Consider the following 24552-nt stretch of genomic DNA (forward strand, 5'->3'; position numbering starts at 1 on the left):
CTTCTTCTACTTCACTTCCTTGCTAATCTCTTTTACTTCCTGATTTACTCTCACCACATCATCCAGCCTTTTCTCTCGCTCATTTTCTTTATTCATCAACTCTTCAAAATATTCCCTCCACCTTCTCAGCACACACTCCTCACTTGTCAGCACATTACCATGTGCATCTTTTACCACCCTAACCTGCTGCACATCCTTTCCAGCTCTGTCCCTTTGTCTGGCCAATCGGTACAAGTCCTTTTCTCCTTCCTTACTATTCAACTTCTTGTACAGCTCGCAATATGCCTTTTCCTTTGCTTTTGCCACTTCTCTTCTCGCCTTACGCTGCATCTCCTTGTACTCCTGTCTACTTTCTTCATCTCTCAGACTATCCCAAAACTTTTTCGCCAACCTCTTTCTCCTTATGCTTTCCTGGACCTCTTCATTCCACCACCAAGTCTCCTTGTCTTCCTTCCACTGTCCAGATGTCATACCCAGTACTGCCCTAGCTGTCTCCCTCACCACATCTGCAGTACTTTTCCAGTTGTCCAAAACTGCTTCCCCTCCAACTAGTGCTTCTCTCACCTGCTCGCTAAATTTCACACAACAGTCTTCCTCCTTCAGCTTCCACCATCTGATCCTTTGTTGAGCTCTCACTCTCTTCTTCTTCTTTACATCTAAAGTCATCCTACAAACAACCGTCCTATGCTGTCTAGTGACACTCTCTCCTGCTACCACCTTACAGTCTGTGATTTCTTTTAGCTTGCATCTCCTATAAAGAATGTAGTCCACCTGTGTGCACCTTCCTCCACTCTTATATGTTACCCTGTGCTCCTCCCTTTTCTTAAAGTAGGTATTCACCACAGCCATTTCCATCCTTTTTGCAAAATCAACTACCATCTGTCCTTCCCCATTCCTATCCTTGATACCATATCTACCCATTACTTCCTCATCACCTCTGTTCCCTTCACCAACATGCCCATTGAAGTCTGCTCCTATCACCACTCTTTCATGCTTGGGCACACTCTCCACCACCTCATCTAACACACTCCAGAAATCTTCTTTCTCCTTCATCTCACAACCTACCTGTGGGGCATATGCACTGATGATATTCATCATCACCCCTTCAATTTCCAACTTCACACTCATCACCCTGTCAGACACTCGCTTAACCTCCAACACACTTTTAACATACTCTTCCTTTAAAATGACCCCAACACCATTTCTCTTCCTGTCCTCACCATGGTACAACAACTTGTACCCACCGCCGATGCTCCTGCTCTTACTTCCCTTCCACTTGGTCTCTTGCACACACAATATGTCTACCTTTCTCCTCTCCATCATATCAGCCAGCTCTCTCCCTTTACCAGTCATACTACCAACATTCAAAGTCCCCACTCTCATTTCCACCCTTCTAGTTTTCTTCTTCTCCCGCTGTTTGTGGCAACGTTTTCCTCCTCTTCTTCGTCATCTTCGCCCAGCAGTAGCCCAATTTCCACCGGCACCCTGTTGGGCAATAGCACCTGTGGCGGACGTTGTTAACTCGGGCCGCGACCGATCCGGTATGGGAATTCGATTCTGAGTCTGCATAGTTGGGTTGGCTTGTTTTACGCCGGATGCCCTTCCTGACGCAACCCTCCTCATTTATCCAGGCTTGGGACCGGCACTCAGAATGTACTGGCTGCACACCCCATGTGGCTGAGTTAAATAAATGTACTCTAATATAGCTACATTTCAACATCAAATATTCTCAATTTGTTGTTAAAAGGGACTACATCTTTAAGTATCAGCATCCACCACAAAAAAAATATGTTTAAATGTGTAATTTGGCGAAGGCATAAATTCTAAGGAGTGCAGTTGCTGTTTTGTTTTATTTTTCTTGTCCCTTACGGGCCGCCATACTTCTGCGGAAAAAAAATGTTATTCGGCGCCATATTTAATACTTCACAAGCTAGCTAGTTAGCTGTTGACAAGTTAGTCTTTTTACTTCAGACGTTAAAAATAAAGCCAGCATTCTGTGAAAATGAATGTAATAGACCACGTTCGGGACATGGCAGCCGCGGGGCTTCATTCTAATGTCCGGATACTGAGCAGTTTGTTGCTAACGATGAGTAACAACAATCCGTAAGTAGTTAGCGTGGGGGCCGTCTATATCCTGAAGGGTCGCGTTTGTTCGGGTTGTTGCTAGTCAAAAGCACAAAGCTAGCAGCTAAATTTGTACTTATAAACACAAAACTGCACAAGCTTCGAAAGTAAAAATAAGTCACCCGGCAAATACCTACCTCAAATAACGAACGTGATAATAGTTTCACGGGACCACGTACGTCAAAAAGTTATTTTCCCAGCAGATTTGATCATTTAAAGATTAAATTGTGTATGTTTTTGAGATGCAGCTATTAACTGAGAAATAGATATATTTGTATAAATGCTTTTCTTGTCCAAAAATATATAAATCACATCAATCGAATTATGATAATTGGTTAATTGTTTTGAGTCTCTTTTAATCCAAATTCTTTGACTTCAGCTTCTTCTATGGAAATAATGAGGAACCTGAAGTTGGTCACTCTGTCCTAATGACAGAGGTGGTAGTTTGTGTTCTCCTTGTTTTTTTTTCCTGAGCTCTAGCACCATGTTCTTAGTTTTGCCAACATTAAGTAGGAGCGTCTTGCATTCTTCTCTGTAAGGCCGCCACATAAACTCCTTTAATCAGGATGATGATCATTTTATTGGCAAATGATTAACTACAAGCTGTGGCAGGATGGTCAATCGAGTGTACATCACAGGGCAAATGTCATGGGTCCACTGAGTTTTAGGTGGGCGTGGGAGACATTCATCCACACAGTCTGTAATTATTTATTAATTTTTTTTTCATATTTTCATATATGTTTTTTACATGAAGCCTATTCTTTATCTTTGTCCCTTCTCTATTCTGCTACTCAGGGAGATCACTTAAGACTTGACATATTTTGAAACCCCATATGTCTGATTTCTTTTGTTCTTTCTTTTCTTTGGTTTGGATCCCGGCCTAACCTGATGGTTACTAGGGTACCTTGGGCAAAGTCCTTAATCCCATAGTTGCTCCCGGTGTGTAGTGGGCACCTTGCATGGCAGCAGCCTCACATCAGGGTGAATGTGAGGCATTGATGTGTAGAGTACTTTGAGCGTCTGATACAGATGGAAAAGCGCTATATAAATGCAGTCCATTTCTTTCTTTTCCTGCAGAGAGTTATTCTCTCCGGCCCAGAAGTACCAGCTGTTGGTTTATCATGCTGATGCCATCTTCCACGATAAGGAATATCGTAATGCTGCCTGCAAATACAGTATGGCACTGCAACAGAAGAAGGTCCTCAGCAAAACATCTAAAGTTCGAAGTGCTACTGGTGGAGATGCATCAAACGTACAGGTAGAGCAACACTGCATATAACTTGAACCTTTGATTACCAAACCCAACTGACATATGTTGTTTTAGACTTTATCAATTCCTGCAATTTTACATTTAGCCTGACAATTCAGACATTGCTTCATTTATAAATATTCAACATTTAGCAGCCTTTTATTTTTAAAAAGTTGTCCTTAATGCTGCAGATGCTTGACATGATAGATGTCATAACTGATACAATATTTTTTCTTATTGTGCTGTTTTTAGTGAATGTTTGACCTTTACAAGCATTTAACTTTGCCAATTCTGGCAAAAATGCAGTGGAATAAATAGTAGAATGTTAGAGTGCTGGTTCATAGATTTCACAGGCATTAATGGTAATGCACAAAACCACTTGTAATTTAAAGTCATTTTCTTACAGAGTTTGCCTTCAGAGATTGAAGTGAAGTACAAGATAGCTGAATGTTACACCATTTTGAAATTGGACAAAGATGCCATTGCAGTGCTGGATGGGATTCCTTCCAGACAGAGGACACCAAAAGTCAGTTTGTACAGTCATGTTTGTTAATGTGTTGTGGTTCTTTTTTAATACAGTCAGTATGTGAAAGTTAAGCTGTGATGTACATATAGTCAAGTAACTGTACTCTGTGTGGTCATTATTCACACAGGGGAGTAGTAGGCCACAATACGGTCATCTCTAAATCGTTCATTCGTGCAACATCTCTGGGGGCAACTTAATTCGTGATCAATAATATCAAAAATATTATAAACTAACAGAAAATGTTTATCCCCAATCCAAATAAGTGCTCATGAAAGAGAAAAATACGAATATTTTGGATGACTTGCAATTGTAAATGTTGTGGACCAGTCTATTCACATGATAAAAATGATCCAATCAGCGATATCATATTTGATGCTCATGAAGTCGATGGTGTAGTTTCGATAAATACACCAATCAACATCGCCATACTATAACCATGCTACCACGTTTCTGTGACATATAGTGAGGAAAATAAGTATTTGAACACCCTGCGATTTTGCAAGTTCTCCCACTTAGAAATCATGGAGGGGTCTGAAATTTTCATCTTAGGTGCATGTCCACTGTGAGAGACGTAATCTAAAAAAAAAAAATATCCGGAAATCACAATGTATGATTTTTATTTTTTTTTTTTATAATTTATTTGTATGTTACTGCTGCAAATAAGTATTTCAACACCCGTGAAAATCAATGTTAATATTTGGTACAGTAGCCTTTGTTTGCAATTACAGAGCTCAAACGTTTCCTGTAGTTTTTCACCAGGTTTGCACACACTGCAGCAGGGATTTTGGTCCACTCCTCCACACAGATCTTCTCTAGATCAGTCAGGTTACTGGGCTGTCGCTGAGAAACACGGAGTTTGAGCTCCCTCCAAAGATTTTCTATTGGGTTCAGGTCTGGAGACTGGCTCGGCCACTCCAGAACCTTGATATGCTTCTTACGGAGCCACTCCTTGGTTATCCTGGCTGTGTGCTTCGGATCATTGTCATGTTTGAAGACCCATCCATGACCCATCTTCAGTGCTCTAACTGAGGAAAGGAGGTTGTTCCCAAAATCTCGCAATACATGGCCCCAGTCATCCTCTCCTTAATACAGTGCAGTCGTCCTGTCCCATGTGCAGAAAAACACCCCCAAAGCATGATGCTTCCACCCCCATGCTTCACAGTAGGGACAGTGTTTTTGGGATGGTACTCAGCATTCTTCTTCCTCCAAACACGGCGAGTGGAATTAAGACCAAAAAGTTCTATTTTGGTCTCATCTGACCACATAACTTTCTCCCCATGACTCCTCTGGATCATCCAAATGGTCACGGGCAAACTTAAGATGGGCCTGGACGTGTGCTGATTTAAGTGGGGGAACCTTCCGTGCCATGCATGATTTTAACCCATGACGTCTTAGTGTATTACCCACAGTAACCTTGGAAACAGTGGTGCCAGCTCTCTTCAGGTCATTGACCAGCTCCTCCCGTGCAGTTCTGGGCTGATTCCTCACCTTTCTTAGGATCATTGATACGCCACGAGGTGGGATCTTGCATGGAGCCCCAGTCTGAGGGAGATTGACAGTCATGTTTAGCTTGTTCTATTTTCTAATAATGGCTCCAACAGTTGATCTTTTTCACCAAGCTGCTTGGCAATTGCCCCGTAGCCCTTTCCATCCTTGTGGAGGTCTACAATTTTGTCTCTTGTGTCTTTGGACAGCTCTTTGGTCTTAGCCATGTTAGTAGTTGGAGTCTTACTGATTGTGTGGGGTGGACAGGTGTCTTTATGCAGCTCACAACCTCAAATAGGTGCTTCTAATTTGGAATAATAAGTGGAGTCGAGGTGGACTTTTTAGAGGTGGACAAACAGGTCTTTGAGGGCCAGAATTTCTGCTGATTGGCAGGGGTTGAAATACTTATTTTGCGGGTGGGGGGGGGGGGATTATGCCTCTCACAGTGGACATGCACCTAAGAAGAAAATTTCAGACCCCTCAATGATTTCTAAGTGGGAGAACTTGCAAAATCGCAGGGTGTTCAAATACTTATTTTTCTCACTGTAAGTAAAGTAAGAAGGAAGGAGAAATCCCTTGCAAAGACGTTAGCTGCACGGGGTAGGTGTTAAATAATAATAAATAAAATAAAAACTTTGGTAAGATTCATCGATATGCATGATCATTGATGTACATTGTTATTGTACATGTGGCATATGTGACTCGCATTCATATTAAATCATAATCGCCAAATCGGTCAGTCATGTCAGTGTGCACTACTAATTGTAGCAATCTCAAGCTTTAAAAAAAAAGAAGAAAAAAAATAATATATCAATATATAGTCCTTGTAACACTAACATAAAACTGAAATCCATATCTATCTCTATTCATTCCAGTGGCCGTGCGAAGTTATGTCATATGGTCAATTTTGTACATCGTTTTGTAAATATTAAAAAAAAAAAATAGTACCAACCACATCTGACATAAGTTACGTGGGTTAAGAAACAATGATCACTTCAAGTTACATTTCACTTGTTGGAACCTGGTTAGACTGAATTATTTTATTATTATTGTTATAAATATGTAAGTGGCGTGTGCTTGTGATTTCTACTAAATTATTGCCATGGTATTTATTTTTATCATTCAGTAGACATGAATACTGGCTTTCCATTGGCTAAAAGCCATTTTAGAGCAAAGGACGATATTTTTGAATTTACTCATCTGATTTGGTGGCTATTTACTGGTACAGTATACATTATGTACATGATTTGACATCCAACTATATCCAACATCTGACAACAATAATAATAGTAATAACTATTATTATTATTATTAGTAGTATTTTTAATCATATTTTATTTTGTTATTGTCAAATTAAACTTGTCCACTTGAGGCCAGCAACAATCCCTCTCCCATATTACCTGTGTCATCGCATGTAATGTAGACAGATGTATTTGAATTGAAATGCTAGATTCATGATGTACAATACATGTAAAACAATTACACATAAATGCCTATAGAAACTAGAAAATAATGGGCCTGGATGGGTAGCATGTTTATGCAGAAATGTTTTACATATATTGTAGAATCATTTTCTCCCTGGGATCTCATTCAGTCCCATCCCTGGGGTTCTGGGTTGTCATACTGTTCCTGGGGCCCTATGTAAACCTATATAAACAGAAAAGTCAAGTGGTCGTATGAAATAAGCAAAATAAAGGTAAATGATGGTGAAATGTTTTTTCCTCACGGAACCTTAATTTGAACTCTTGTTACCACTTGAGGTATATGATGCCCCCCCATCCTGAATTTTCATACAAGATGAGAAAGATTGTGGTAAAAAGAATGACAAAAGTAATAATATGTACTTAGTGGACATTTCTGCAACATGAAATTGATAAGATGTGTATGTTTGTGTCTCAATTAGTTATTTACATTGCATTTTCATCAAATACACGTTACAAATTAATGAGATTCCGCCTCCCAGTAATTAAGAAATAAGAAAACGGTTTGAAATAACAAGGAGAACATTTTCCTATAACAAGTGTACATTAATGGCAAGGAAAGGCAAACATTTAACCATCATACAGTTGATGTACCATTCGCTACCATGTATTTTCATCAAGTGCACGTTACAAATTCATGTGCCCCCCCCCACGTGGGGACAATGATATTTGTGATCAGGGACACATTATATACAAGAATAAACCAGTTTTGAGTTGCCCCCCTAGGTGTTGCACGAAAATTGATTTCTGGGCATATATATAAAACACATGTCCTATGACCCATAGGAGAGGCAGTATCTATCTATCTATCTATCTATCTATCTATCTATCTATCTATCTGTCTATCTGTCTATCTGTCTATCTATCTGTCTATCTGTCTATCTGTCTATCTATCTATCTATCTGTCTATCTGTCTGTCTGTCTATCTGTCTATCTGTCTATCTGTCTCTCTGTCTATCTATCTATCTATCTGTCTGTCTGTCTGTCTGTCTGTCTGTCTGTCTGTCTTGTATGTATATATATATATATATATATATATATATATATATATATATATATATATATATATATATATATGGCATTACAATCATCAGTTGGTACATACTTCTTTATCCCACCTTGTATCTTAATATGGTTTTGTTTATATTTTGGAGTGAGGTTCTTGTCACTTTTGGCTGTCATGAACAATATTGTTGCTCGATCTACTTTTAAGTGACTTACTGCCTCTTTTTTTTTTTTTTTTTTTTTTGTAAAGTTGCTCATAAATTTAAGGGGCCATAAGTTGTGGATTCTTGGCCTTGTTACAGTCACTATTTTGGCTTTGTTTTCCTTCTTTTTGAAAAATAATGAGCAGACTCCCAAGCTGTCAATGCATGTAGTACAGTAAGTTCAGTATTTAATGTTCCCAGGAACAAGGCTAAACATCAAGGTATCAATGTCTTTATTATTCTCAATGGGGCAATTTGTTGTGCAGCCAGCAGAGAGAACATTCATACATACGTAGACTTAAATGTGACATGAAAACTCAACAGACAGTAGACATAATAAATAGAACTACTTAAAAACGGTCATGTGATGGTGTTTAAAAAACAAGTGACAGTTGGTATAAAAATGTTCTTACAAATCTTACATCTCTTGGACACAAATCTACGGCCAGACGGAAGCAGTTTGAACTCTGGGTGCAAGGGGTGACTGGGATCATCCAGGATCGACCACGCCTTCTTAATGGCTCTGTTTTTATGTATGAATGGCAGGTCATTTAAGGTAGCACCAGCAGTCTTGCTACACTCATTCATAATATGGACCTTTTTTGTTTTCTTGAAGTTAAAAACCCATACCAGCAGATAAAAGATAAACATATTAAATTATACGTTTTTAACTTCAAAAAAACAAAAGGTCCATATTATGAATGAGTGTAGCAAGATTGCCGGTGCGTTTGGATTACATCTGCTTTGCAGCTGATTTGCGGACAGTCTACGACTGCATAACAAACATGTCATGTAAACCCAAAGTACTATATGAGGCAGAAAGCGATACACCTGCCAGTCAGTGCCAGTTCAGCTGTGGAGATCTCCAAAGACATAATAGCTGCTGCAATCCAACAACATACTGCAACACGTGCACGATGCATTCATAATACACCCGTAATACTGCCGTGATAATCGCAATGCGTCAGATTCGTTTCCTCAGTACATGCGTTATACATCCATGATTGTTCATCATATATTTGCTATACATTATTAATATATCCGTAATTCATACTGGGACATTTGTCATTTTTGGCCAGTTTTGTTGCAGACGACAATGAACGCTCGTGCTTTGTATACTCAGTTCATGCGCAATTAATCATCTCCCCAGTGGGACCGGGCCCTAAAACAGTTGCATGTTCATTCCTTCTTATCAGTAGCTGTAAAATTATGTTTATTAACATCTCGTTATAATTGATCACGAGCTGTGCTGTGATGTGATGCGCTGATACAATGACTTGCACAAACACTGTGTTTTTTAATTGTTTGTACAGTGTTCACATGAAGTTCACATAATTAATGCATGACAGATTTTGAACATTTCAAGATTTTCTTTGCGCACTTACACGAACCCGTGCACAGTTTACGAGTTTACTCTCCTGCACAGCAGATTGCGTGCAAGTGCGCAGATCAAATTTGTGCTAGTGTCAAGGTGCCTTAAGGAGCTTATGACAATTTGTTTGAATGAAACATATTTGCTTTTGGTGAAATTAAGTCAACCAAGTCATTCATCAACTGAATGGCACTTTATCATCTTGGGGTGATTTATGTTATGATTTGGCACTGTGTAAATAAATTGGACTAATAGCAGTCTGTGTGTGTACTTCCTTGAAGGCCCAACAAATTCTTTTGTTGTCTGTGCTGAACTGAGCTGCAGGCAGATGTGTTAACTACAAAAGGATACTGAAGATACCTGCTCAGTAGTCTCAGGATCTGAAGAGAAATTTATGATTATTGCAACAGAAATGGCCAAATTTGCAAGCCGTCCCCCTAAACTCGAAAAAAATCTATAATGATAATAAATACACAAATGTCCATTAAATGAAGCTTGTATTTTGCAATCAGATTTTATTTCTTACAGTTGGTTATTTTTTGCAACAACTGGCAAATTTTCAGGCGTCTCTTTTTTCTTCTCTCTCTCTCCCTCCCCCCCCATTGTTGAAGAGTAAATTCATTGTCCTTTCTTGCCTCAGATCAACATGATGCTGGCTAACCTGTACAAGAAGGCCGGTCAGGAGCGATCTGCTGTGACCAGTTACAAGGAGGTCCTCAGACAATGTCCCCTCGCTCTGGATGCCATCATTGGTGAGCAGTAGACATGGCTGCAGATGCCTTCATCCTCATATAGCATTTTCATTACATTTCATTCTATCTGTCTTGTCTGAAACTTCAGTACTGTATGTTGCATTGATTGAAAATGCTGATGCAATCACTGAGTGGGTGGAATCGTGGTGCAGAAAACAAATGGACTCGAGACCCAAACAGGTGAACTCCAAATGTTGTTTATATTCTGTCATTGCAAAGTTAAGTTTGTATTTGCTACTCAAGAAATAAATAAATATATATATATATATATATATATATATATATATATATATATTATATATAAAGGATGAAGACAGATTTTTTTTTTTTCCTCTGCTAAAGAGGTTGTTTCATTGATAGAAAGTATTCACAATTCATTTCCCCCCCTCAAAAATCTCACAAAACCCCATAATGCCAATATGAAAAAAAAAAAATAGCTCTGCGTATGTGCAAACCATTTCTTGTTCTTTGATGTTTTAATAAATTAGCACAAAAAAACCAAAAATGTTTTTTCACATTGTCTTTATATGGGGTATTGTGTAGAGTTTTGGAAAAAAAAAAAAGAATTCCATCCATTTGAAATAATGCTGTACCATAACAAAATGTGGAAAAATACTTTCCAGATGCACTGTATTAGCAGGATTCATCAAAATTGAAATGGTTTTTCTGAGAGTTTGTTTCTAGTATATTTAGGGTTGTACAGTTATCTACATTGTAAATAGTAATACATGCAACAAAAAACTCTACTTGTTTTTTATAAAGATGCTGGAATTACTATTACTATTATTATTTTCTTTTCTTTTAGGTCTCCTCTCTCTATCAGTAAAAGGAGCTGAAGTGGCATCCATGACTATGGATGTGATCCAGAGTATTCCCAACCTGGACTGGCTGTCAGTTTGGATCAAAGCTTATGCCTTTATACATGCCGGGGACAATCAGAGGGCCATCAACACCATTTGGTGAGCAGACCAGCAGTCATTTGTACTGCATTCATGTGAATACTTTATTTGTGACACTGTCCATCTCCCAGTTCTGTTTATTTGTACAGCGCCAAATCACAGCTTACCTTAAAGCGATATACACGAGTAAGGCTATGAGCAAATGGTAAAGAAAAGTCCCTCAGAATTTTGTGATTACAGGAAGAAACCTCAAACAGACCACACTCAGTGGGCTGACCATCTGCTATGGCCATTCCAACAAATCAAAAGAAAAAACACACACAGCACACACACTTAACAGAATATGCAACACAAAATATGTTGCAACTGTATATGAGTCCCTCCTTCATCTCTATCAGCTCTCTGGAGAAGAAGTCCCTGCTGCGGGACAACGTGGACCTCCTGGTGAGCCTGGCAGATGTTTACTTCAAGGCAGGTGACACCAAGAACGCGATCCTCAAATTTGAACAAGCCCAGATGTTGGACCCATACCTCATCAAAGGTGTGACACAGAACTTTTTTTTTTTTTAATTGTTGATTTTGCACTCAGATGCTGAAAGCGAACTATGTGGTTATGTTCCACTTCTGATAAGTAGGAAGTAACACTGGAATATGTGCATTTAAACGAACTCTAAATATTTGAGCATTGATGAAGTTTTGTTGTTTTAATTATCACTACGTATTTTATTTAAAGCAAATGATGAATACGAGCTGGAATGAGAGTGAGGAGGAACAAGCCGAACTGTGGATGTGTGTCAGATTATCTGATGGGGAAAGATTCTCACATCTGTTCTTTACTGAATAACGTCATGCTTTTTTATTATGGTTTTGTTGTTTTTTTGCAGTTTTATGTAGTCGCATTCAAATTTGTCTGTTATTTTCTTTTTGTGTTGGCAGGTATGGATGTGTATGGTTACTTGATGGCCCGTGAGGGACACCTGGAGGATGTGGAGGTTCTGGGAGGACGACTTTTTAATATCTCAGACCAGCATGCTGAACCCTGGGTGATCTCTGGGTGAGCCAGTCAGGGTCAGCCAGACCCAGCTAGTCGGGTTTGGTTACTAGTGGAATGAGTGGATCCCTTGAATGTAGAAAATGAAATTGTGTGAAGGATTTAGGAAAGTTTATTTAGTAATATTGGTTGATTATCTTGCTTCAGTGTATCTTTAATCTTTATTCAAACTTGTTTGTCTCAGTTGTCATAGCTTTTATAGCAAGCGTTACTCGCGAGCCCTGTACCTCGGCGCCAAGGCAATCCAACTGAACAGCAACAGTGTGCAGGCCCTCCTCCTGAAGGGGGCAGCGCTGAGAAACATGGGCCGTGTTCAAGAGGCCATCATCCATTTCAGAGAGGCCATGCGATTGGCTCCCTGCCGGCTGGACTGCTATGAAGGTATGGTCAGCTTCTTAAATATGGTTTCCTGATCATTTCTCCTCTGTGTTGTAATGTGCTAACAGCTGTCCGTTCACAGGTCTGATTGACTGTTACCTGGCATCCAATGGAATTCGGGAGGCCATGGGGATGGCTAATAATATCTATAAGACTCTGGGAGCCAATGCCCAAACTCTCACCATCCTCGCCACAGTGTGTTTGGAAGACCCCGTTACTCAGGAGAAAGCTAAAACCCTGCTGGACAAAGCTCTGGCCCAGAGACCCGACTACACCAAGGCTGTGGTTAAAAAGGCGGAGCTACTAAGTTTGTATAATCAGTCGGATCGCTGCCCTGTCACATCTTGAAGATTTAGCCAGCATATGAAAAATATCCCAAATACGCTGCCGTATGTCTAATAAGTTATGGGTAAGTTTTGTACACGTTAAGGGCATGTTGAAGCATGCTGGTATATAGTGTAGTACAGGGCGTTCGTCGAAAAAGTTTGGGCATGCACAATATTTTCGGCGTATGTCTCGTACGTCCTGCATGCGCGGACCGTAAGTTATGTGATTGTTAAAATGCGTTTCTTGCAAGTTACTTCTAACAAAACCACATCCATTGATGCTGGTCATTGATTGGCTGAACACTGAAAGCTGCAGTCCTGTGCAGTTCAGACTGTTTCAAATATTAAAACCATTCTGAGTAAATACAAAGTCTTAATCAGACCTGTTTGTTTCAGTAAGATAGGAATTTTTCCACGTTAAGTGTTCTCATTTTGGAAAACAACATCTGAAAATTGTTTAGTTTTTAAAGATGTCCCTCCATGTTTGTCTGCTCTTGGTGCATTTCCCAGCCTGAACCAGAGAACGCTGGCGATTTGTGCCACAACAATCATATTAACTTATTTTAAAAGTTGGAAGAGTCACATCGCCTCATTCTTTCACATCAGCGTTTATCACAGACATCAGTTCATTCTTCAGCATTCTACACGCAATGAAAATAAATCCCATGATCCACCAAGACAAAACATAATCAAATTTAAAAAATGTTAAATTGCTCTGTTTCGCCTCCATGTGGAGGGAGAAAACCACGCAACAGCGTATGCGCGCTTGATGACACACTATAGATGTCAACATCTACTGTGCATCCAGAAAGTATTCACAGCCACATTTTATGTTACAGCCTTATTTCAAAATGGATAACTTAATTTTCCCCTCAAAATTCTGCTCACAACACCCCATAATGACGACACGAAAAAGTATTTTGAAATTTTTATAAATTTAATAAAATTAAAAACTCAGTATTCACACTCTTTGCTCAATACTTTGTTGATGCATCTTTGGCACAAATTACAGCCTCAAGTCTTCTTGAATATGATGCCACAAGCTTGGTGCACTGATCTTTGGGCAGTTTGGTTCATTCCTCTTTGCAGCACCTCTCAAGCTCCATCAGGTTGGATGAGGAGCGTTGGTGCAGACACATTTCAGATCTCTCCAGAGATGTCAATCAGATTCAGGTCTGGACTCTGGCTGGGCCACTCAAGGACATTCACAGAGGTGTCCTGAAGCCGCTCCTTTGATATCTTGGCTGTGTGTTTAGGGTCATTGTCCTGTTGAAAGATGAACCTTTGCCCCAGTCTGCGGTCAAGAGCGCTCTGGAGCAGGTTTTCATCCAGGATGTCTCTGTACATTGCTGCATTCATTTTTCCCTCAATCCTGACTAGTCTCCCAGTTCCTGCTGCTGAAAAAAATCCCTACAGCATGATGCTGCCCACCACCAGGCTTCACTGTAGGGATGGTGCCTGGTTTCCTCCTGATGCCTGGCATTCACGCCAAAGAGTTCAATCTTGGTCTCATCAGACCTGAGAATTTTGTTTCTCCTGGTCTGAGAATCCTTTAGGTGCCTTTTGTCAAACTCCAGGTGGGCTGCCATGTGCCTTTTACTCAGGAGTGGCTTCCGTATGGCCACTCTACCATACAGGCTTGATTGGTGGATTGCTGCAGAGATGATTGTCCTTCTGGAAGGTTCTCCTCTCTCCACAGAGGAATGCTGGAGCTCTGACAGAGGGACCATCAGGTCCTTGGTCACCTCCCTGATTAAGGCCCTTCTTCCCTGATCGCTCAGTTTAGACGTGCATCCAGCTCTAGGAAGAGTCCTGGTGGATCTGAACTTCTTCCATTTACAGATGATGGAGGCCACTGTGCTCATTGGGACCTTCAAAGCAGCAGAAATGTTTCTGTTCCCTTCCCCAGATTTGTGCCTCCAGACAGTCCTGTCTCAGAGGTCTACAGATAATTCCTTTGACTTCATGCTTGGTTTGTGTTCTGACATGTACTGACAACTGTAGGACCTTATATGTAGTCATGTGTGTGTCTTTCCAAATTATGTTCAATCAACTGAATTTGCCCCAGGTGGACTCCAATTAAACTGCAGAAACATCTCAAGGATGATCAGTGGAAACGGGGTGCACCTGAGCTCTATTCTGAGCTTATTGGCAAAGGCTGTGGATACTTACGTACATGTGATTTCTTAGTTTTTTTTTTATTATTATTTTTTAATAAATTTGCAAAAGTCAAAAAAAAAACTGTTCACATTGTCATTATTATGGTGTATTTTGTGTAACATTTTGAGGAAAAAATTAATTTCATCCATTTTTAAATAAGGCTGTAACATAACAGCATAAATGTGGAATAAGTGCATCCTGCTGGTGATGGAAATACAAGCCAAGCCAGACTTAACCATTCCAACCCGTACCATACCGACCCGGACGGCTCGGTGGAAACGGGGCTATCTGCATACGCTGGCTTCATCATCAAGGTGTGAAGGGGCTTGTGACATAGCCACAGTTGAATGTTTTGGTGTGAAGGAATGGTTTCATGCCTTCTTCTTTAGTTGTATGTGTTGTCAATATAAATATATCAACATACAATAAGAAATGTGAGCTAAATACAAATATATGCAAATGGAAGTTTAAAAAAATGGTGTGTGTGTGTGTGTGTGTGCAGGCAGGGAACAGAAATATGAAGAAGGGATTGCTCTTCTCCGGGGGCGCTCTGGCCAGTCAGAGTGATTGCATCTTGCACAGAATGCTGGGAGATTTCCTGGTGGCTGTCAATGATTACCAAGAAGCTATGGATCAGTACAGCATCGCACTCAGGTAACCAACACTGACCTTAAATCAAAGAATTTAGTTTTCTCTAAGTGGAAATGTGTCTATGTAGCTTCTGTTCACTGAATTTTCTGTGTTCAAATGACAACAAAAAAGGATTTTGGGATTGACATTTGAAAGTTGTCAAAACCATTTAGAATATTTTCTGACACAAATGGTTTGTAGGAATATTTCACAAATGTCTGTATTTTTACACACTATTTAGTTATTTCTTTGTCGTTTTTCATTTGTATTTCAGTTAACATTTTGAAACAGCAGAGCTTAAAATAAATAAGAGTCAGCGTTTATATAGACTTAAAGCATTAAGTGCAAAACATTACCTGCTCACTATGTTTCTGACATGCACAAATATCTTACCTGTGAGCATCATGTGTGCACGTTGGCATACAGAGATGGTGCATGTGGCAGTTTATGCATGATGGTTTTTTTTTAATACTTCTGTTTATTTACTATATTAAACCTCTGCCAGCTTATCAAAGTGCCAAAATGAGATACACACTTTTTATTTCTATTTTAAAACAGCTCAGATTTTGTTTTAGAATATTTTCTATAATTGCCATGTCTTTGTGCATGCAGACCTGCTAACCTGTACACATTTTTTTTTCTACGAAGGACACATTATACAGGACTTCTGTTTTTGTCACGTGCGTATGTACGTCAGCTGATATTCTTGTTTTGCTCTTGATAAGCCTGGATCCGAATGACCAGAAGTCTCTGGAAGGCATGCAGAAGATGGAGAAGGAGGAGAGCCCGACGGACGCCACGGTGGAGCTGGACGGCGATGACATGGAAGGTAGCGGTGAGGATGGAGACCTGGAGGGCAGCGACAGTGAAGCGGCCCAGTGGGGTGATCAGGAGCAGTGGTACGGATGCAGTGAGCACCAGAACTGGAGGACGCACAGTCGGTAACTCTTTCTACTGCACTGCAGCCTTCACATGCCAGTGGTGTTGGTGCCCCTACTGGTCAGACAGCTCCTGAGCTTTTGCACACAGTGCAACTGAAAACTCAGAGGCCTCGTTCACAGCTTTTGTTGAACTGATTCCCAGGTGAGCAGTGCAGCTGCAGAAGGTTCAGTACATCACGCACGACTCCAGGTATTTTCCACCTACATGCCATTTTCACATCATTTTAACACTGTAACACTTACTCTGAAGTCAGTTTCATAAAATCATCACACACAATGCACTTTTTTTTTTTCCTTTTTCATTCTGTAGTGGCACATTTGGAAAAAACATTCAATTAATCCCTTTTTTGTTTTTCTGATATACTATTGTCTGTTGTTTTGTTTCATCTGTTCCACGTCTGTGGCTGTTGTACTAAATGTATCACAGCTCGTTCGTGCTCGCTCTCTCTCTCAAATTAGATTAATATTTATGGTTTTGGATTGTTGATGAGCTCAATCGAGTGGTGTCACTTTGGACTTGGGAAATTGAGCTTTTTTTCTTTTACTGTTTTCTAACATTTTTACAAAAAGGATGAATAATTTGTTAAAAAATGTTGAGATAATTAAAGTCATTGTTATTTGCAGCCTTAAATATATTAATTACAAATGCGTCATTGTACGAACAACAAAGATTTGCTTTGTGTCTAATTGTGTGCAGCAGAACAGATGGATGCTTGCGGATAGACGCGGGAAAATTGACAACGTAGTGTCCAAACTAAACAGATTTAAAGGGAAAATGTGTTCAGGCCAAACTTCACATTTGTTATATTTTAAGTGTGTAATCTGATGAACATTTGTCATTTGTATGTTTTTCTTCTGGAACGTATCGCAGTGACGTTTGTGGATTTGTTGCGGCTTGTTTTCCCTCTAATAAAATGATTGTCACAGGTTTTTGTCACCAGAGAGTGATTCTGGCTTATAAATAAAGGGTTTTTAATTACCCACTGTGATCAGCAATGCTGAGTATTTTACTCTGGAAAAAAAAAATGCTGTGTCTGAGTAAAGTTGGTAGAATAAACAACAGTCCATGTTAATGACAAACGCTGTGCAGAAAATGTGCAATTGGATCAATTGCTGGCGCTTGTTCATGGTGCAAAAGTAAAATATGCTTTAATCATGTTCCACATCAGAAGTACTTTCATAATGTGTTAATATGCAGTCAGGTTTTGTACATATTTATTAAATGTCTTATGAAAATCAATATGTTCGTAAGTCCACATCTACAACTATAAGCAACAGATTTGTTGTGTCCCACAGCTCTCAAAATGGAGAGCAATATCTAACCAGGTGGTCATTTTGTGCAAGTACAATAAAAATTTTGGGAAGACGCCTAACAAATGTTCTGCTGTAGTAATTGTGAGTTATTCAGTGTTTTATGTACCTTAAATATGGTTTAAGCATTGCTGTGACAAATTAATGCAGGTCATTACTGGTGTGTTGACTGTTAATCTACTTTTCAAAGACCACAGGAAGTGTCACTGCTCTTAAAAAAAAGAAACTTACACTTTTAAAGTTGTGCCTATTTTACTATCTATAGTCCACATTAACGGTATGTTTGTTTTTGTTTTTTTTTCCAAATTGATTTTTTATTTTATTTATTTTTTTATTAAATATAGCTATATTTAATAAAAATGTACAGAAGCTATAGTTACTGCAGAAATCTAGCGTTTCTGTAGTAAATTTGTGACTATAAGTACTTGGGCAGTGGTGACTGTTTCAGGCATTTTTTTTTTCCCTGTACACCACCACAATGGACTTGGAATAAACCAGTTAAGATGTGCTTATAGTGTAGATTGTTATGGGTCGGTCACAATCAAGGCTATAGATACAAAATACAGATATTGTATCAGAAACACTAAATCATACGTCATGAAGATATACTTTGCTTTCAGCATCTGCATATGAAAAAAAAAACTTCATGTTGCCGATAAAAAATGGTTTGATTAATCCTAATATTTAACAAGTTATGACCAGAAACGTGGTGCATTTTTAAATGAAATTAGGCGTTAGTCTGTGTCACTTTAAAATTGATGCGCATGTTTTATTGTATAACAATAAAGGTAAATGGGGTAAATGGACTGCATTTATATCGCGCTTTCCATCTGTATCAGATGCTCAAAGCGCTTTACAATAATGCCTCACATTCCACCCCGATGTCAGGGTACACCGGTAGCGATAGGGGGATTAAAGGCCTTGCCCAAGGGCCCTTAGTGATTTCCAGTCAGGCGGGGATTTGAACCCATGATCTTCTGGGACTCAAGCCCAACACCTTAACCACTAGACCACTCCCCACTAAAGGTGTGGTAATCTTTTATGTAAATGTTAAATATCTGTTTTCTATTTTCAGAAAATGTCATCAATTTCAGGTGATCTGAGAAACAGCTACATAGTTTTACAGAAATGAGTTACACTGTTGTAAAATTTCATTTTCAAGAAAAATACTGAATGGAAATGCTGACTGAAAATAATAAAAAGTCATCCTTTGGTCTTTAATAATGTTATTTGAAGTCTCAAGGGTGTCTAAAAAAATAAGATTTAATGCGGCCAGAGCAATATTTGTTTTTGGCAATGATCGCAACTGCATGGTCTCAGATGTTCATAAATCCTGTAGAGAGACCGTGAACATACCTATATTTAAAAATAATAGCATGGTGAATGTACTTAGGTAGTTTTATTGTCCTATATTAGGATAATTAGAGGATATATGTGAATGGAATAAATAATTAGGGTCCTATACCTGTTTATGAGAAGGCTATAGGTAGCACCATGTCATGGACTCTACGTGTGTAGAGTCCATGACATATAGTTTTAAATAGTACATGGATGATTCTATGACAATAGAAGAAAGTATCCTACACATTTTGATTTAGATCAACCCTCTGTGTATTCAACACTCTCCAGAGTGATAAATTGTGGTGTAGTATAATAGACTTCTCAAAATTCAGAATACATATCGCTAAAATTGGCTCGACCATTATTTTTTTTAAACACAAACCACCCCTGTTTTTAATAAAATATATTAATTATAAGATGCTATAATGTTGTCTATGTGGATACTGTTTTACAAACACAAAATTGACTTAGTCCTATAATTCAAATAGTGAGTGGGGACAGTTACATAATCGGATATAAATTAATTCAGATTTGTCACGGACTCTACACAAAATTTCCAAATTAACCACATCAACCAATTTCACATTTTGTCTTTTAGGTTCATCTAATCTGCAAATAGTTTAATCTGGATGAAGTATTGTTTGTTCAGGACTGATAAAAAAACATGGAAAGGCCCAAAAGAACTTGCACATTAAGTGCTAAAACACCAAACACCAGCAGTGGTGGTGTAAATGAAGAAAGAACTGAAAAAGGTGCATCAGGGAAAGAACGAACAAGAAAATATTGGGAAAAGATCCTTGGAGACCCTGCTAGACGTGAGGCCATCAAAGAAAAGGACAGAATAAGAAAACAGAAGGAGAGAGAAGAAATAAGGAAGGATCCAGAAAGAATGCAATTACATAGGGAAACAAGTGCGTCAAACAATTCAAAGATATAGTGCCAAACTGAGACTTCAACTTCCAGAGAAGGAACAACCAAAGAGATACATGAATAAAATTTTGGATTATATGCACTAGACATTGGTCTTCATAATGGGTCTCAATTCAAAGAAAAATACTTACTTTGATTTTTGTCTTAAGGTGACACACACCTTGACTGTGACTGACCTGTTAGAAAAAATATAATTAACCATTTAGGAGTTACAGCAATTTACATACACATACAATTTGCGCCTTTTTCAGACAAACTAGAAACAAGGATTATTGATAGAAATAACCACTTTTACAGCTAGTTTACTTGAGACAGATGATGAAAATATGGATCATAAGTACAAGTACCTTTAGGACTTGAAGGAAAACCATTGACACAATAGAATAAAGCTCAATTGCGGAAAAAACATTTAGAAAAATTAAATATTGATCAGGCCCTGTGATACAGTGGCATCCTGTCCAGGGTGTACCCCACCTCTCCCCTATGATTGAGATAGGCTTCAGCCCCCCATGACCCTTAATTGGAGTAAGATGATGTAGAAAATGATGAATTAATGACTAACTAGAAGCACTCAGAGAGTGCAAACCTCCACCAAGGCCATGGGGTCACTGACGCCATAACATCTACACGCTGTGGAATCATTGAACCTAAAAAAGTCTAACAATGATGTTTGCTCAGTAGTAAAAAAAAAGTTTTCATCTGCTGTGACTAGATAGCATGTATCCTTAGCGCTTGGCATCACAGTTTATTGCAACTTGCACTTTTCCCAGAAGCTACTGTTATCTGAGCACTGATATTGATATTGCATGTCCTTATAGACACAAACAAATAAGAGACAAAATTCAATTTATTATTCAAACTGCAATATATGAATTTTTTTTAACATTTATGAAACCACTTCTCTAAACAAGGCCATAGGGTCACTGACCCTAAAGAGGATTCCCTCCTTGGCACAGTGATCTATTTCTTTTTGTCTCTTTCTCTAAAATTGTATATAATAATCATTAGATTATTAATATATAAACAAAAAAATTTAAGAAATATTACAATTTGAAAACAATGCACCCGAACGTAATGACAGTTGCATCTGCTTAATGCTAACTTGTAACATTGAAGATGCCATAGACATGCTAGAGCGTTAGCATCGGATCCGGATCGTGATCCGGATCACCACTAAATTTAATCATTGTTCCTCTTGTCATTTCCAACCACTCCACAAAATTTCATCAAAATCCGTTCAAAACTTTTTGAGTTATCCTGCTGACAAACAAACAAACGCGACCCCGAAACAATAACCTCCTTGGCGGAGGTAAATATGGATGAGTATGGGAATTTTTGTTTCTATCTACAAGTTCAATCACTGCCAAAATACGTATGGACCCCACTGTATTGGATTACAAATAAACCCCTGAAATCTTCATTTTCTACCTAACAAAACATTGACTGGGGACACGCTGTTACAGATGTTGAACTGTTGTTAATATTTTCACAATATTCTGATGTTAAATAATAAATTCTGTATTATTTTATTGGACAGGTATAAGAAACATCTGCAGTAACATATATTTATCATCTCTGCTTCATAGTAACACCTTTGGGGGGGGGCTGCTTGCGGCACAGTTTCAGTATCTAATCCACATTTACTGAAAAAGATGTACTGAACAATTTTTTTTTAAGCGCCTTGACATCAGAAGGGGAAAACAACCAGCTTTTCATGTCTGATTTTATTAACCTGAAACCAAAGTTCATGTGATACATTTTACAATCATCTCTGAAAATACAGTACAGCAGTTTGGCACAAATGCCAGTGACGGACTGCCGGCCTTTTGACGGTAAAACGTGTGCATGTCGGCGCAACGGCCGCCATCACACAAAATCTGCTTCAAACACATTGCATCTCAGTGCAAAGCACAACCATTCTGTTTGGTATTCCATAAAAGTATTTCCTTAGGAAAGATGAACAGTTTTCCAGCTTATTTAACAGTTGTGCTATTTGGCGAATGTCTAGTCTATTTACCATCACTATACGCTGCCTATGACTGAGCGGCATGCACCACAGAATAATGTACATGAACTGTACACGGGATCATCTTAGTCTGAAAAAAACGACAGCATGAGGAATTGCATCACAATCTAAGGCTCTTCATGCAGGACTGATGACATTTGTTTATGGCTGTTCTATATAAAAATGGTTTCTGAAACTTCTGAGCCGCCTCTTTGCATTACTTAACTGACGTGCTGCCCAAAACACACATTGCACAAACAAGGGGGAAAACAACTTTCTGCAAGGAATTAGAGCAGAGCTGGGCTCACTTGACCTTCACTGCAAAGGAAAAGAGAGAAAGAAAGAAAAAAAAAAAAATCATTTGACGTGAAGAGAAATTACAGACCAAAACGTCACATCAGGACAGGAAAGACGGCGCCGCAGCACAGTCGCTTCTACTACCACACAGATAATAGTAAAGACCGTAGAACAGGAACGCAGACAGTTGGCAGAAATGCAGTTTTAAAAAAAGGAAAATCAGTAAAATGTAAACAAAACACACACAACACCACACAACCTGTCACTCTGCGGCAATGAAGGCTAGTACAAAAATACTGCACCTCAGCTTTGTGTGCTCATGTCCTTTCTTATTTTAATGTGCATTTTATTCAAAATAAAGATCCGATCTTAACTACAAGAAGCTCTTATTGCCATCAGTTTGTTCAAGGAGCCTGAACGTGAGCAGTGAGACTCGATCAATCAACAAAAACCTGAAAGTTTTTTTCTAAAAGAAAAAGTAAAACATTCTCTGATCGCTGCTTAGAAATGTGAGGATTTTCTGTTTTACACCATTAATCTTTACACTCGATTGAACTAGTGAGACGTATTTTAATTTGCATTTCGTTTTATGAGAGATGGTTACAACTCACTTCTTTTGCAACAGAAGACGGCGTTCAGGATTTAATCTTCCTTCTCACTTAGATCCTTATTCCTAGGCTTTGGACTAGCTGTAAAATGCAGGGAGTTAACGAACCAATGGGTTGATCAGTTTAACGCAATAACTTAAAAAAAAGTGCTCTCATCTTGTATGTTATTAAAATTAAAGAATCTATATTATAATAGCCAAGTGGCCCTGTGTGTGCGTGTTTATGGCTTCAATCATGGCAAAACCGGGGAGAGCTGCCATTTGCCGTTTGGTATGCTTATGTATTTTGGGTCAAGGATGAACACTGCAAAACAGAAAGTTGATAGGCAAATATTTTTGGGAAATTAGCAATTTTACCTAACTAGTGAACATGGACGTTGTGCTGCAATGCACCATGGGAGTTCAGGGTTTTGAGGTTTTAAATGTTATGTGGGTTCATATTAGTATAACAGTGTTGTCAGTGTTATTAATTATTGTGTTTTTGTCATTCAATGGTTTAGTCACTTTAGTAAGTGTTATGTTGCTCTCACCATGAGTGAGTTAAGTGTCATTTTGGTACCATAAGTGCAAAGTGTAGTGCTTTTAATGTCTTCCACCACGTCTGTTGGTGGGTGTGTCAAATTAAAACCATCTGTTTGTGGCAGAGTGCAGAAAAGACAGTGCATGCGTGCATTTAATTTAATCAGGTTTTCAAGGGAGACCTGGGCAATTATGAAGTTTCAAATTCACCTAAACTGTGTGTCTTTAAATGTGGGAGGAAACAAGAACATGCAAACTCTACACAGAAAGGCCACAGGTGGGAATTGATCCCATGACCTTCTTGCTGTGAGGCTAAGCACTAAGCCCCCATGCTGCCCACCGTGTTTGAAACTTTGATCACAGAAACTGTGGAGAGCTGACTTTTGCCGCTTGTTATGCTTATGTATTTTGGGTCAAGGAGAAAAATGGAACATTGCTAGGACTAATGTTTTTGGAGAACTACGGATATTAGCTAACAACACTGAACAATGGATGTTGCTAACTACATTCTGGACTCACGCCATTCTAGCAGGGGGCAGTAAATCATTTTTATATTAAAAGTGCAAGTGCGTGCGTGAGTGATTTCATTTAGTAAGTTCAATGTAAGTACATAATATAATTGTAAATATGTTAAAAATACATGGATGACACAAGAAAGGGAAAGTGAAAACACTTATTTCCATTGTGGGCCATTTAAAAATCATGTGACAAAATAGAAGTAAAAACAAAATAATAATGTGTATATAATAACAAGAACCTAAATAATTTATAAATACATTAAGACACTAAATTAACATTTAAAAATGTCATAATTAACAGGAAATAAAAGGGCTGAGTTCCTCTTCTAAAAATTGTTGAGGTCTAAGGTTCTAAAAACATCTGGACTCACAACAACTCATTATACAAGCCTTTGATATTACCACCCTTGAAAAATGTCAGATACCTATTTTATAAACACTA

General features: G+C 38.7%; 1 protein-coding gene and 1 long non-coding RNA gene across 2 annotated transcripts; one reads left to right on the forward strand and one right to left on the reverse strand.

Annotated features, from left to right (window-relative positions):
- Positions 1 to 1893: 1893 nt before the first annotated feature.
- anapc7 (anaphase promoting complex subunit 7) lies at positions 1894 to 17316 on the forward strand. Its single transcript, XM_034171275.1, is given in 12 exon segments — positions 1894 to 2103; positions 3202 to 3382; positions 3780 to 3899; positions 10086 to 10197; positions 11003 to 11156; positions 11495 to 11637; positions 12033 to 12150; positions 12332 to 12528; positions 12608 to 12832; positions 15514 to 15554; positions 15556 to 15665; positions 16367 to 17316. Coding segments are annotated over 12 exon segments (1722 nt in total). The 5' UTR covers positions 1894 to 2002; the 3' UTR covers positions 16587 to 17316.
- LOC117511270 lies at positions 11755 to 23291 on the reverse strand. The gene is made up of 4 exons (XR_004560926.1): positions 22713 to 23291; positions 18371 to 18376; positions 15931 to 15937; positions 11755 to 11764 (listed from the first exon to the last, which is right to left on the reverse strand). It is a non-coding gene; the product is annotated as an uncharacterized LOC117511270 (long non-coding RNA).
- Positions 23292 to 24552: the final 1261 nt, after the last annotated feature.

This window comes from Thalassophryne amazonica, chromosome 5 (genome assembly GCF_902500255.1).
Source record: "Thalassophryne amazonica chromosome 5, fThaAma1.1, whole genome shotgun sequence".
In the NCBI taxonomy this organism is placed as follows: Eukaryota; Metazoa; Chordata; class Actinopteri; order Batrachoidiformes; family Batrachoididae; genus Thalassophryne; species Thalassophryne amazonica.